This window comes from Rhododendron vialii, chromosome 11a (assembly GCF_030253575.1).
Source record: "Rhododendron vialii isolate Sample 1 chromosome 11a, ASM3025357v1".
NCBI lineage: Eukaryota > Viridiplantae > Streptophyta > Magnoliopsida > Ericales > Ericaceae > Rhododendron > Rhododendron vialii.
Window position 1 is genome coordinate 27,363,134 of NC_080567.1, and position 13,246 is coordinate 27,376,379.

The window sequence follows — 13,246 nt, forward strand, 5'->3', positions numbered from 1 at the left end:
GGCTTGTTTTTTTTTTGTTTTTTTATCCGCCGACTTGGCTTGTTTACATTTCTAGTTCTAACAAGTTAAATATTGGCCCAATAAGACCCAACCTAAAAGAAGCCCAATATCTATACAATCAATCAACTTTCGATTATTCCTTTCACAAATTGGCCCCCTTGTGAGGCCCAACCCAAAAGAATCTAGGCCCAGAGTTAGGCCACACTTCTGGGCCTAATACCCGCATACAAAGCCGACGTCGTTTCTATACCACCAGTTCGCCTCCTTCCCGCCCATCCAGGTACTCGTTCAAATCTCTCTCTCTCTCTCTCTCTCTCTCTCTCTCTCTCTCTCTCTCTCTCGATCTCTCTCTCCCGACTGTTCATGGACGATTGGACGTGACTAGAATTCAAGAAGTCAATTCTCTGTGGAATTATGGGTTCGACGAGAACAGGTTTGAATCAGAAAATCCTTTTACTGTAATAATTTCCCCAGTCTCTCCTACTACTCCTATCAAATACAATTCCATTCACATGAACTCCTGCATATACTATTTCAGGAGGAAATGCCGTCGATCTCTGGTCAGAGCTCGTTGCTGCTGAACAAGAACAGGAAAATCGCCACCCTCCACTGCCGCAACAACGACGAGAACCTCAATTTGCTATGGTCTACACCCGCAAAATAGCCACAGACAACACCACCACCACCACCACCCAGAGTGACGCGTCCAAGTAATTCTCACGGCTCCAAAATTCAATTTTTTTTTCTCGAATTAATACAACTTGTGGAAAATGATCATAGGAGAGAAGAGAAAAATTGAGATTTTGAATTAATACAACTTGTCCAAGTAATTTGAGTTTTGAATTTTGCAGGAGGCTATCGAGTTCGAGTAACAGGAGTAGAGTGAGTTTGGCCCCGACGAAGCGAATTAGTTGGAACCGTTCTCTTTCTACCAGGTACTGTAAATTATTTTTTTTTCCACTCTTTCACCTAATATCTCTTTATAAATGTCTTTAGTTTCTGCTGGTACCGGAAACACCCAGAAATTTGATTACTCAAATTTGGATTTTTCTTGGTTCGTTTGCTTATTTTTGAAGGATTGCATCATTTGCTTGTCATATATATATATATTTTTTTGAGTTTGTACTCTATCTATGGGAGGTAGAAGGAAACGTATCTGATATAGGGCTTGTTTGACTGGCCGATTTTACAGAGGGTTGGAGTACGAATTTGCTTGTATCTGTGGGATGCTACGATTTCTAGCTTCTAGGATTTGTCTAAGAAACACCATCAACTGTCATGATATTAAAGTTTGATAGAATCAACTCACAATTTAGAGCATCTTATTATTGTCACTGTTCATTCTTTCGTTATGGTGTTATGTTAGACAACCCTCCAATGTGATCTTGCTTGCAAGATTTTGTGCTCTTGCAAGTTAACCGATCCTTGTGCATATGGCCTCCAAATTCGTGTAATGCTATACAAGAAAGACAAAAATATGACTTTGTAATCCACAGAATTACAAGGATGAAAGTTGAGGCTGATCTTACATTTGTTTTATGTGCTGTTTGGAAGAATTAAAATGCTGGAGTGAGTATTAAAGGTAGGTTGTGAACCAACTCTGAGAAAAGATAATAAGGGGGTAGTGCAGTAAGAAAGTAGAAACCTACCTGGTTAGAGTTGATCCTCCCCATAATATGCATTATTTATCCTATGAGGCCTTTGATGGGTAGCTTCATGGCTGAGGCACTGTTTGTGCAAGCTTTCAGAATACATTTCACATCATGTTTCATTACGCATCCATGCATATGTAAGTTTGTAACCCATGGCTTCCATTTGAAAGCACTGGTTTCTGCTTTCAGTCTTCCTGCGTACTGTTTTTAGCACTTACTCAGGCTCACAGTTCAAATACTATGTCACTGACAGAGGGAGGACAAGCATTGCTGTTGCTGCATGTGTGGATTATCAGCATCAACAAAGGAAGCCAAAGAGAAAAACAAAACCAGCTATTCCCAGAGTATGACTCAGTTCCTTCAATCTTTCCAACATATGACCTAGTTTAGTATAATATTACTACCATAAAATTACTCTTGATAAAGTGTTTTATTAGTCAATTCCCATCCTTTGTAAAGTACAAGCTCTAGTACCTGCTTAAAGGCACTACCAACTCAACTGATAGATCAAAAGTCAAAGCACTCTCAACCATTCAAACAAAATGTATATTGTTGGGTTCACACCATTGTGATTCATAATAAGGTGTTGAACAGTCATCACATGGCGGTTAATGGGTAATCAGGTGAAATTCAAGGCCAGGAATAAATGGTTAGTTCTACAGTTTTGACACACATCTTGCATATGCCAACTGATGACTCCTTCCTCCAATGTCTATGGTGTATGCAGGGAAAACCTGCTCAGCCTCCAAACTATGAAAAGGAACGGGCCTACTTTCAAGAGGTTGATTCCTTCGAACTCTTAGAGGAAAGCCCCTCACCAAAGAAATCTGGTACATGGGCTATGGGCATCCAAAGTGATGATGTTGCCATACCACATATGTCCACAGCACTAAGGAAATGGTTAATCTCTAAGAAGCTAAATAGAAGTTGTGGACCTTCGGCTTCTCTGTCTAAGATATTACAAACTCCTGCACTACCAGGCCAGTCCATTTGCAGAAATGGTTCAAACTCTTCATGTTTGAAAGCCCCATCAAGTCTGCATATTGATTCAAGTTTGCATATGGTCAAAAACAAATTCAGTTCAAGCTTCACTATTAAAGAATTCGAGACTCTGGGTGATGAGGGGTTCGAAGACATTGACAAAGCAGTTCGCAAACTCTCTCTAACGTTGGAGCATGGTTCATTAGAGGGTCATCATTGGGATCCCTTTGTGGCTCTTTTAGCAGTTTGCGGACAGTTATCTCCATCAATGCTGTCGGATGTATTCTCAAAGTTTTGGTTTGTATTCGTTGTCGCCTAATGCCTAATTAATAAATCTTTTTATGCAGCATTAGTATGTTTTGGTATCAGAAAGTGAAATTTCGCCTTGTTTGACTGCTTTCAAAGGCTTCATTCTCATCCTTTTGGCCTCATACTTCTATTTCCTTCGCTAATTACTTCTCTTGCCTTCGCTATTCATTCTCATCCATTTAGCTTCATAGTTGACTTCAGCAATCTTATTCTCTGATGTTAAGATCTAAGTTCATTTTCCTTTCTTCTATTTTTGTTCCTTCAGCTTGCTTTTCCCCCATTCAAATAACTACTGCCTCTTATGGAGCCCCCAGCGACCAGCTTAAAGAAATATTCTGTTCTAGTAAAGGAAAAAGTTGGGGAGATTTTGTTTTCCTTGCTTTTAGTTTAAACAAATGGTTATCATATATAATACGCTAGTAGAAGAACATACTACTTAGCAGAATATTGACACTCCAGCATATGAGTTGTTTGATGGATGAGAGTTGGTCGGGGTCAAGGACAAATTTTACTTTAGGTTGCCTAGAGGTCCTTTCCTTTCCATAAGGATGTTGATGAAAATAATTCTTAAGAGACAAAATGACAACTCGAGAAAAAATGACAACTCTGGAAAGCTGGAAAAATAGAAGACATTCAGATGCCACATCAAAACCGTCCGGTTCGGTTTAATAATGTGCATGGGCCCTTATTGATTGTTGGCCTAGTGATCTTCTTTTGTCTTCTGTTACTTAAGCATTTTAGTCAGGCCATGCATTTTCGTTCCAAGTTCCACTCTTTTGGTTCTTCCAGGCTTCCAACTCAGAGAAAGCTTTTTGTGCTTTTTCAGTAGCTACCACTTCTTATATTGCTGCATGTGTTATTTCAGCTTTATTTTCAAGATCTTATTTGAATGTTCATCCCACTTTCCCTTTTGATGGGAAATGGAAATGTCTTGAACACAGCGATCCTGAAACTATCGTCAAGGTTGGTGAAGGAACATATGGAGAAGCTTTTGAGGCCGGCAAAGCTGTTTGCAAAATTGTTCCAATTGATGGAGATTTACGAGTGAACGGAGAAGTACAAAAGGTATTTATCTTGGCCCCATGGTTTGAAGTATCCACACTTGCTAGCAGCCGAGCTAGCAAATGATATTGGGAGTGTTTAGGTACCTAGTGGCTCCATTAAATTTTATTGGTTGCCTGTCACCTATTTTTGCCATGATTTACTCCGTACAGCTGAATGAAGTACTGATATCTCTTTCATATTGAGCTTAATTTGATTTTCTTGCCGGGTGGAATGTGGAAGCCTAGAAGGTGATTATGTTAATTGAAGACAATGTCTATTTGCTAAACCAGTTTGATTACTATATTGTTTTACAGAGATCAGATGAATTACTTGAGGAGGCTATACTTTCCCGGACTCTTAATCATTTAAGAGCACATGACAGTCAAGTTACCAATTCCTGTACAACATTCATACAAACCTTAGGGTAAGTTTCATGCCTATTTTTATTCTATTGTTTGACAAATTTTATAGAATGAACAAGCCTGTTCCATGTTCATGTTTCTTTGGCCAACACGGGGAGGAAAGGTACAAGTATGAAGTATGACTACGGTCATAGCTAAGCATGCACTAATAGGTAAATCAGGTCAAGACTCAAGAGACATCCTTGTATCTGTGTTTCAGACGCTATAGCCTACATTATTTATACTTGATGACGTTGATACTCTAACTAGTTTTTGACAAGGTTGAGGTATTGAGTTTTTTGGCTATAACGGCTTATTCTGTTGTTTTATAGCGCGTGCCCGGAGGAGTACTTATATTTGAAATTATCAAGCCTAAACCTTCTTAATGTGTAATACTAGTCATATTAAAGCATGTCTACTGGCTACTTTCTCTGCATTCCTTCAAGGGGCCGGCCAAACTTCAGATTTGTCCACCCAATATGCTAGTCAGATTTAAGTCATCAATCCACTTTGGAATATTATCAATATAGGTGTGAAAAAAAAAGTCCAACCTATATAGCTTAGTAATTATTATCTGAAATCTGATTCAGAATTTGAGAATAGTAGTTAGGACTTAGGATTGGTCAAATGCCTGAATTTGGTCATTCCTTGGGAGTTTTCCTTCATTACACTTTGAGGCGACACTAAAACTCAAAGAGAGACAGAGAAACGAGAGATTGAGATATACAATGTTAAATTACAAAATTTCAATTTTCCATTCCACAGGCTAAGTGTATGCCAAGGCCCTTATGATGTTGCATTGATAAGAGCTTGGGAAGAGTGGGATGGGAAACATGGTTCAGAAAATGATCATCCTAAAGAGTTTCCAGAGAAGCAGGTTGATTTCTTCTTCATATTTTTCATTTTTTCTTGTGCATTGACTTATGCTTAGCAAATAGCATTGCTATCTGCTATCCAGCATCAGTTACAGGCAAACTGCTAACTTTTGGAAGCTGGTAGTAACGTATTTAATCTGCAGTTATGCTCCATGGTATTTATGTGTAAAACTTATTTTACTGGGAAAAACTGAATAGCTTGCCTTCAGTGCTATTTTGTTTTTGTTCAAGAACATGGTGGTCAGGATCTTGAAAGTTTTGTGCTTTTGAACTTCAATGAAGCACGGAGTTTATTGGTTCAGGTATGTCGAATCCATTCTTCGCTGTTTTTCTTCCCATTTGAGTGGGTAATTCACTCTTCTTTTTTGGCCTTATTGTTTGTTCTTTATGCGCTCCAGGTTACAGTTGCCTTAGCGGTGGCAGAAGCTGCTTATGAATTTGAACATCGGGATCTGCACTGGTTTGCATACTATGCACTCTACTGTTTTAATATTTGCTTCATTTTTGTTGAATCCCGAATTAGAATTCTCTACTGCTTGATGAAGGGGGAACATCCTTCTAAGTCGGAAGGATTCTGCAACATTGCTTTTCACTATGGAGGGAAAGCCAATATTTATCAGGACATTTGGATTGGTGGTGTCAATAATTGATTTCACTCTTTCAAGAATCAACACTGGTCAGAGCTTAGTAATTTTATGCATCAAATTTTCAAGATTGGCATCCATTTTCTTTCTGATTGAACTATTGTTCTACATTTACAGGTGATGATATTCTTTTTCTGGACCTATCATTAGACCCAGAACTCTTTGAGGGTCCCAAAGGAGATAAACAAGTAAGGCAAATCAGTTGTAGCTGTCAATTATGGTGGTTTGTGCCTAATCATGTGCAGATACTTAGTCTTTGCCATAATTTGCAGTCAGAGACATATCGGAAAATGAGAGATGTAACTGAAGACTGCTGGGAAGGAAGGTATAACTACTTGATTATTCTTATTAATATTTTTGGAGTTGGTTGAGCCATCAACTCCAAAGATAATCATAATGTTCCATATTCTTTATACTCATAAATGATAAAGTTGACTCTACACAACAATGAAAAGGATTTTATTGTGTTGGGGTCCTGGAAAAGCAATTGCCTTTGAACTTTGCTGGAATTTGTTCAAATCATTATGGCTGTTGATTCTGACTAAATATTTATTGTTAAGCACGTCATTGGACTGCTCCTGCTGTCATAATCCCTTTTGTCCTTGTGTTATCCTTTAACTGTATCACTGCAATAGCCCAAGTGGAGAAAAATATGACTTGAGAATATGTAGAGAAGCACATGGATATTTTGGGTGAAAAGGGTGTTCCATAGCGAGAGATTGGAGATGGCATGTGCGGGGTTTAAGACATCGATGGAATAGGTTTTCCCAGAAACTCACACACACAAATCACAGAACACAAGGAATTTACGTGGTTCCTCAATTGGGTACATCCACGGGAGAGTTACAAAGATATTACATGAGATTACCAATCACTCAACCTCTCCCTTTATCTCTCTCAGACACTCTCCTGCCATAGCCTCACCAGAGGAGCTCGGCTCCCTCCCAAAGGAAAAGCCCTCACAGTGCTCTACTCTGTCTGCTTTCACTCCCTAAATACAAAGGAGATGATACAAATATATAGGGCAAAACTAGCAATGCCTAAATGGGTGATACGCCCCCAACTCAAGAGCAGCTCTTCAATGCTCTTCCTCTGATATCCTGCAGCTTCTAGCAAGACCTCATGGGACATGAGGCATACAAGCAAATGGGGTGGACACCACCCAACAAAAAGAATACCAGATATCCAGTATTCTTTTCAAAGCCGCTTTGACGCATGGATTTTGGGATAAAGTTTGGAAGCTCACCCTAATAACTACGGGTTGGCAATATGTGTTTTTGTCTAATTGGGTTTCAAATTGCTTATCATCTTATGGTCTCTGTAGTTCATGATTGATAATGGTGTACCAAACACCCAAGCCATACCACCCTTTGGCTCTTTTGCTTTTGCTATTGGCCATTCAGCTCTTCATTTTGCTTCATCTTGTGATATTGGTACTGGAAAGAAATTTATGCAAGTCACTAAAAGTTTGGCAACACATGTCATTTTGGTTTCGTTCAGAAAGAATGATTATACTGAATTTGCACCTATCCCTTGTATGAATTTGTCTTTTTAGCACTTCCTTATGAGTTTGTACTGTATGAATATGTTGATGCATGAGATGGAATGTTTCTCATTTTGTACTTCTCCAAAACTTTTCTGGTGCTGAATTCCTTCTGCAATGGTCGTGCAGTTTCCCCAAGACAAACGTGTTGTGGTTGCAGTATTTGGTTGACATTTTACTCTTGAAGAAATCATATGTAAGTCTCCTTGCAAAATCCTTGAAAGTGGTTTCTTTCACTTAGTTCAGGGTATATACTCGAGCAATGAATAAATCAAAATTATGGTCTCCCCCCCAATGGGAAAAAAAAGGAAACAATGGTCTTACTGCAATGGACAGTAACAATTGGTAAGGTATCAAATTTTCAAGTTAACTCACTTGAATTGGCCGTATGGTGCAGCAAATTTGTTCTTCATTTCTCTCAGTTTTCCACCTTTGGTTTGTGCCTGTCTCCTGCACTGTGAGTGGCAGAAACAGCTCAAACATAACATTTAGGGAATTGTCTAATAATTCTCTTTTGTCGTAACCCAAATACATAAGCTATGTGGATAGACTTCACCAGTACAGTTAAACCCTCAAGTTAATTGCAAAGATGCATCAATGTATTTGAGTGAACTTTTTAGTAATGCATATCATCTTTGACGAAAATCTTATGGCAGGATCGAACTACAAAAGACGAGAGGGATATGCGTTCACTGAAAAAGCGTCTGAACAGCTGTAATTCAGCAAGAGAAGCAACCTCTGATCCTTTCTTCAGGGACTTGTTTGTTGATCATGCCATGTAGCTAAAACTGGATGATACAGAAGAACAGTTGGTGTTGTGATTCATACTAGTTCTTTCCTTCAACATCTGAAGTAGGCTCCTCCATTTTTGTTGGCTTCCATGTTCTGCAACCAACTTGGTTTCCATTTTGTGTGATATTTACTGAATTGGAGCTGATAATTTAATGGAGAATTCTGTCCTTTTTTGTGCTGGTTTTATTCTAGTTTTCTATCTAAAAAAATCAAGATCTCTTCTTGCCCACTTTCAAGTATTGTTCTCTCTGCACATTAGATACATAAAAGACTTTTGGTTATTAGGATTTGCCTATACAAAGTACATGGCTCTTTTGTTTGCAGCATTTTATTTGGCAGTTTTTCAATCCAATGATCGAATATCTTTTTTCCCCTTGCAGAGATCTTTCTATTTTTCAATGAGACGGTGAAAATGATAAAAAACTAAAATTTAAGGGTAAATTTCACTGACACCTTTTGAGGATTTCCTTAAGGTGAATGTTCCCTTATTCTATGGTAAGTGTTGTTAGCAACATGGTAAGTGTAGTAAACTAGTATAGTAAGTGATTTTTTAGGAAGTGTAGCCATATAACATGGTAAGTGTTGCCTTAAAGAATGGTATATAAAACCTATTTATGTGGTAAGTAATACTATGATTTTTGTTAAAAAATTCTTAAAACCATCCCATTTTTAGCAAATCTATCCTACTTTTTGTGAGTAGTTTTGATCTAAGGGCTGTAATTTACTTATTTTTCAATCTACGGGTTCGTATCTAATGAGAGCATCATACTCCCATACCACTAGGGAGCATGGTAGAATTTTTGGTTCCGTTCACATATGAGAAATGATTGTAAATCCCATGTGGTTTGAATGTTTATTTCATTGATACCCAATTAACAATTATTCAACCAAACACGTGAAGGAATTAGCCAAAAATAGCTTAGATTGACAAAATTTTCCTTTTTGATACTAACATAAATAATTAAAATCCAAGTTTTTAATTTTTTTGGACATAATAAATTTGTCATTTTCTGATCAAAACAATTCTTTTGACGTGTAAAAATAAAGGGTTTAATAAATTTTACACTTTTTGATAAAAACAACTATTCCAATGGGTTTAAAAAAATCATTTTGATCAAAATAAGTGAGTTTTTTTTTTTGTTACAGTACTTTTCAATTTTATAATCAGAAGGATGGTTTTTTTTAGATATAAGCCACATTTGGCTCATTCCATCACTTGTTTAGACAAGCAATTTTCGACTTGGGGTATTAGTGAAACACAAATAAAAGTCACATGGGATTCATTTTCCTTTCTCATATGTGAATAGGGTGTCAATCACTACGGAAAACCTCAAGGAGCGTCGAAATTTATTTAATCACTCTTTCAAAAAGTTGAAAACTTTTGACGGACTAGAAAATAGGAGAAATTATACAATGTCCATGGGCATTGTCCCATCTCTTTTCTTCACCACACATTTGTCCGATTTCAGATAAAAAGTATGCGACACCCACACACATGTGCGGTGGAGAGAGAGTTGAAGCACAACATAGCAATGCCCCCAGGACACTAAAATCAGTCAAAAAATAGAGAGAACTTATTATTGATAGCATAAGGAATGATCAAACAATAGATCCCTTTCTTTTTCTTAAGTTCCAAACAGAGCCTTAATCTGGGCATGCTACTTTTTTTTTTTTTTTTGGAGGGGGTTGTTATTTTATGGTGCATCCCACATGAAAAACTACTACTTTTTTAGTGGCAAAAAGTTGACAATAGATATCTGTTAGTAGTTGTCATCTAACATGCAACTTTTAATCTTGATTTGGTGACATAGAGACTGTCGAAAAAGACAGATCATTAGAAAAATGCATATTTTCCCTTCATTCTAATCAACCTTTTAATCTTGATTTTGGAATTTTCGTTGTAAAGGGTAGATAAAAAGGCAACCTAGCCATTCCTGTGTAATTAATATGAGCAGATCATATAGTACAACTTTATGACCAACAATTCTATCTTCTAATTAGTCCTTAAGAAGTAAGAAACCTGTGTTCCTGTAAAATTTGAACTCTTTAGCAAAGGGGATGGAAAAATTGTGAAAACTTCCTGGCTGTAGTGGGCCGTATAGCGGGTTGCCCATCACGGCCGTCCAATAGGCCCAGTCGGGGAAAGCTCAGGTGAACCCGACAGCTAACGTCCATTGGGCGACCAAACGGGTCACCCGGACCGGAGTTTTGCGGGAGGGTGGGCGAGGCATTGGGTCGGATCTTGGGAGATCATGTTCGGCTAGGTTGGAGACACATCGGCGCCAAGTTGTTCGGTCCAGCCATGTGCCCCCTGATAGCTTGGCATTCAGCGATCTTCATGCATGACGTCAAATCAAGAAGCGGTTATTTGTGACGTCTTGGTCGGCATATCTTGGAGGCGAAGACAAATAACTGCATATATAAGGTAAGTATCAAACCCTAGAGAGGTATGCCACTCACTCTAACTCCGTACTTTCTTTCCTTCATCTAACACATGCAGTACCTACCGGTCGTCTCCAGCCGGATAGGCACTAACGTGATTAGCTATTTTGCAGAGCTAGATTGGGAAGAATTCAAGGGATGAGATCCAACTAGATCACCACCCCCACACTGACACAAGATAAATTTGTTTTTACTTCTCAATTGATTTAGTAAGGAAAAAAGAGGAAAAAGAAAACAGGTATTTGACCAAATTTTTTTTAGATTCTTTGCATGACAAACATGATTCTGTGTGTGGCCGGAGTCCGGCCAGAGTCCTTGACGAGATCTAAAAAATATATGGTTTCAATAATCAAAGTGGGCTGAGGTTTGGCGAGGATCCAATTCCTTTTTAAAAAGGACAAAAAAAAAAAAATCTTTTTAAAACTCTTCAATTTTGAATCCCAAATTTGCTTGCAGAGTTTTGAATCCCGTGCATCACAGAACTGTGAAGGTTTTCATCCATGAAATATATTACGCAAAGCTGAAATTTATTCCCCTCTTCAAAATGTGTCATAGAGTGAGTCTTATCCGATTTTTTTTATAACTCATGTGTTCGGACGAGCTTAGGCTCATTGTAACTAAATTTGGGAGATTAATCTCACCACCAGCTTGAAGGGATCCCAAGTAAAGCCGTATGAAATGACTCAAAGGAGTTAATAATATTTGAGAGGTTTCGAACCTGAACCAATAAAATAAAGTAAACCCCTAAATCTCCGGCATTAGAGACCAGTCCGTTGGGGTCCCATAATAAATATAATCCATCCGTAGGTGCATTTATTGTTGTCCATCACTTTAAGTAAGTTATTTGCAGAGAATTTTGACCTTTTTATCTTGAGACAAGAAAGTTGCATATGGGGTGTTTCAAAAATTGTGGACATAAACCTCAAGTCTGATGCTACCCAATTACTCTTATACAACCACAAGCATTCGAGATGTAGTGTGTGTGAACCCCAATGCGAAATGCGAATGAGTTTGTGTAAATATTTATGTAAGTATTTGTAGTTGAAAAGTGATTGGATGTTGCGAGCATCTTTGCATAAAATTGTAATCTTGATCAGGGGCGAAGCTATATTGGAGCCCAAGGGCCCTCCGGCTCCCCGAGCATTCGAGTTTAAAATTTTTTACTTTGTATGTACCTGATTTTAAATATTATTGATAATTATTCATGTATAGCTACTTATAATCTTAATAATTTTGGAAAGCAAAAACCTTAGTAATAAGTATATGTTCCAAAAAATATATATGTCTACTAAGCTGGTCTCTCGGGATTAAAATCATGGCTCCGCCATTGATCCTGACCTCAAATTATCAGACAACTTCATTTTATCAAAGTTCTATTTGTCAATAATTACAAATAATACATGGTATCCTTTAAAGGGTTTTTTTTTTGTGTGTGTGTGTGAAACTATCCAACCTCCAATCAGTGGCGGAACCACACTAGGGCAAGCGGGGTCACGCGACCGCGCTGAGTTCCAAAATACCCCTAGAGCAAGTATAGTTTTGAGGAGTATTTCGTAATTTTGCCCCAAAAGATAATATTTTTGCCCTGAAAATCCCAAAAAATTATGTGTAGTAGATATTTGATCCCAATGCAACCAAATTTTGGGTCTGCCCCTGCCTCTAATTAAATTAAAATTCCGCTTCCATCTCCGAGTTTGAGAGCATCCGCATCAGGCTAGCTAAAAAATATGTTTGGATAAAATAGCTAATGAAATCCTGAAAACCCTCCAACATCAGACTCAACAAATCATAGCCGAATTTTAGATTTGCTATAACTCCTCTTCACTGAGTAAAGAGTTACTATTCCTTGGCTATTGCTTATCTTAATAATAGTACCTTAAATAAGTGAAAATAGAGTTACAAGTGAAGTTGTTTGGTTTGTAAAAATGAAATAGTAGTATCTTAAATAAAATAGAGTTACATACAATATAGAGATGCTGATAGAGTGCAAAAGAAGTAGCTAGCCAAATTTAAAAAAGGTGGCTTTCCTAGTTATAATTTGACTTAAATTTGTTGAGCAATGCTCTATTCTAGCATTTTAAGCAAAGGAAAAATCTAGGGACGTACCTAGTTGCACACACTTGCACTCATACTTTTTTTTTTTTACAACATAGGAGGTATCCTCACACCCAAACTGAATGAGATTAATTCATCTAAACGAAAAAAATAGTTACAAGCAGCTAAGAGGGGGACCACTGGCGTGCCTATAAGCAAGGACGGAACCAGGATTTTACCCTAGCAGTGGCGAAATGTATACTAAAAAAATAAAAATATGAATTACAATATTAATAGTTATCGGCTCCAGAAAAAATTAAAATAACGTAATAAAAACTATAGTAAATGATGTTTTTCATTTGCACATGGAGTATGAAAAAACACTAATTTTAATTTTGAGTATCGATAATGCCACTTCAACAACAACAACAAGTGGGGGAGGATTGGATACAGACCTAACTTTTGGCAATATATACAAAATGGCTAATATCAGAATACCACTTAAAAAGTACCCCCCCCCCCCCATATG

General features: G+C 37.7%; 1 protein-coding gene across 1 annotated transcript; it reads left to right on the forward strand.

Annotated features, from left to right (window-relative positions):
• The first annotated feature begins 316 nt into the window (after positions 1–316).
• Positions 317–8,408, forward strand: LOC131308709 (serine/threonine-protein kinase haspin homolog). Its single transcript, XM_058335701.1, has 15 exons — positions 317–433; positions 539–710; positions 852–935; positions 1,906–1,996; positions 2,380–2,930; positions 3,884–4,007; positions 4,301–4,410; positions 5,153–5,264; positions 5,472–5,564; positions 5,661–5,722; positions 5,808–5,938; positions 6,024–6,094; positions 6,179–6,231; positions 7,579–7,645; positions 8,106–8,408. Exons 1-15 carry the CDS (start codon positions 415–417, stop codon positions 8,229–8,231), a joined length of 1,866 nt encoding a protein of 621 aa, XP_058191684.1. The 5' UTR covers positions 317–414; the 3' UTR covers positions 8,232–8,408.
• The last annotated feature ends 4,838 nt before the right edge of the window (positions 8,409–13,246 follow it).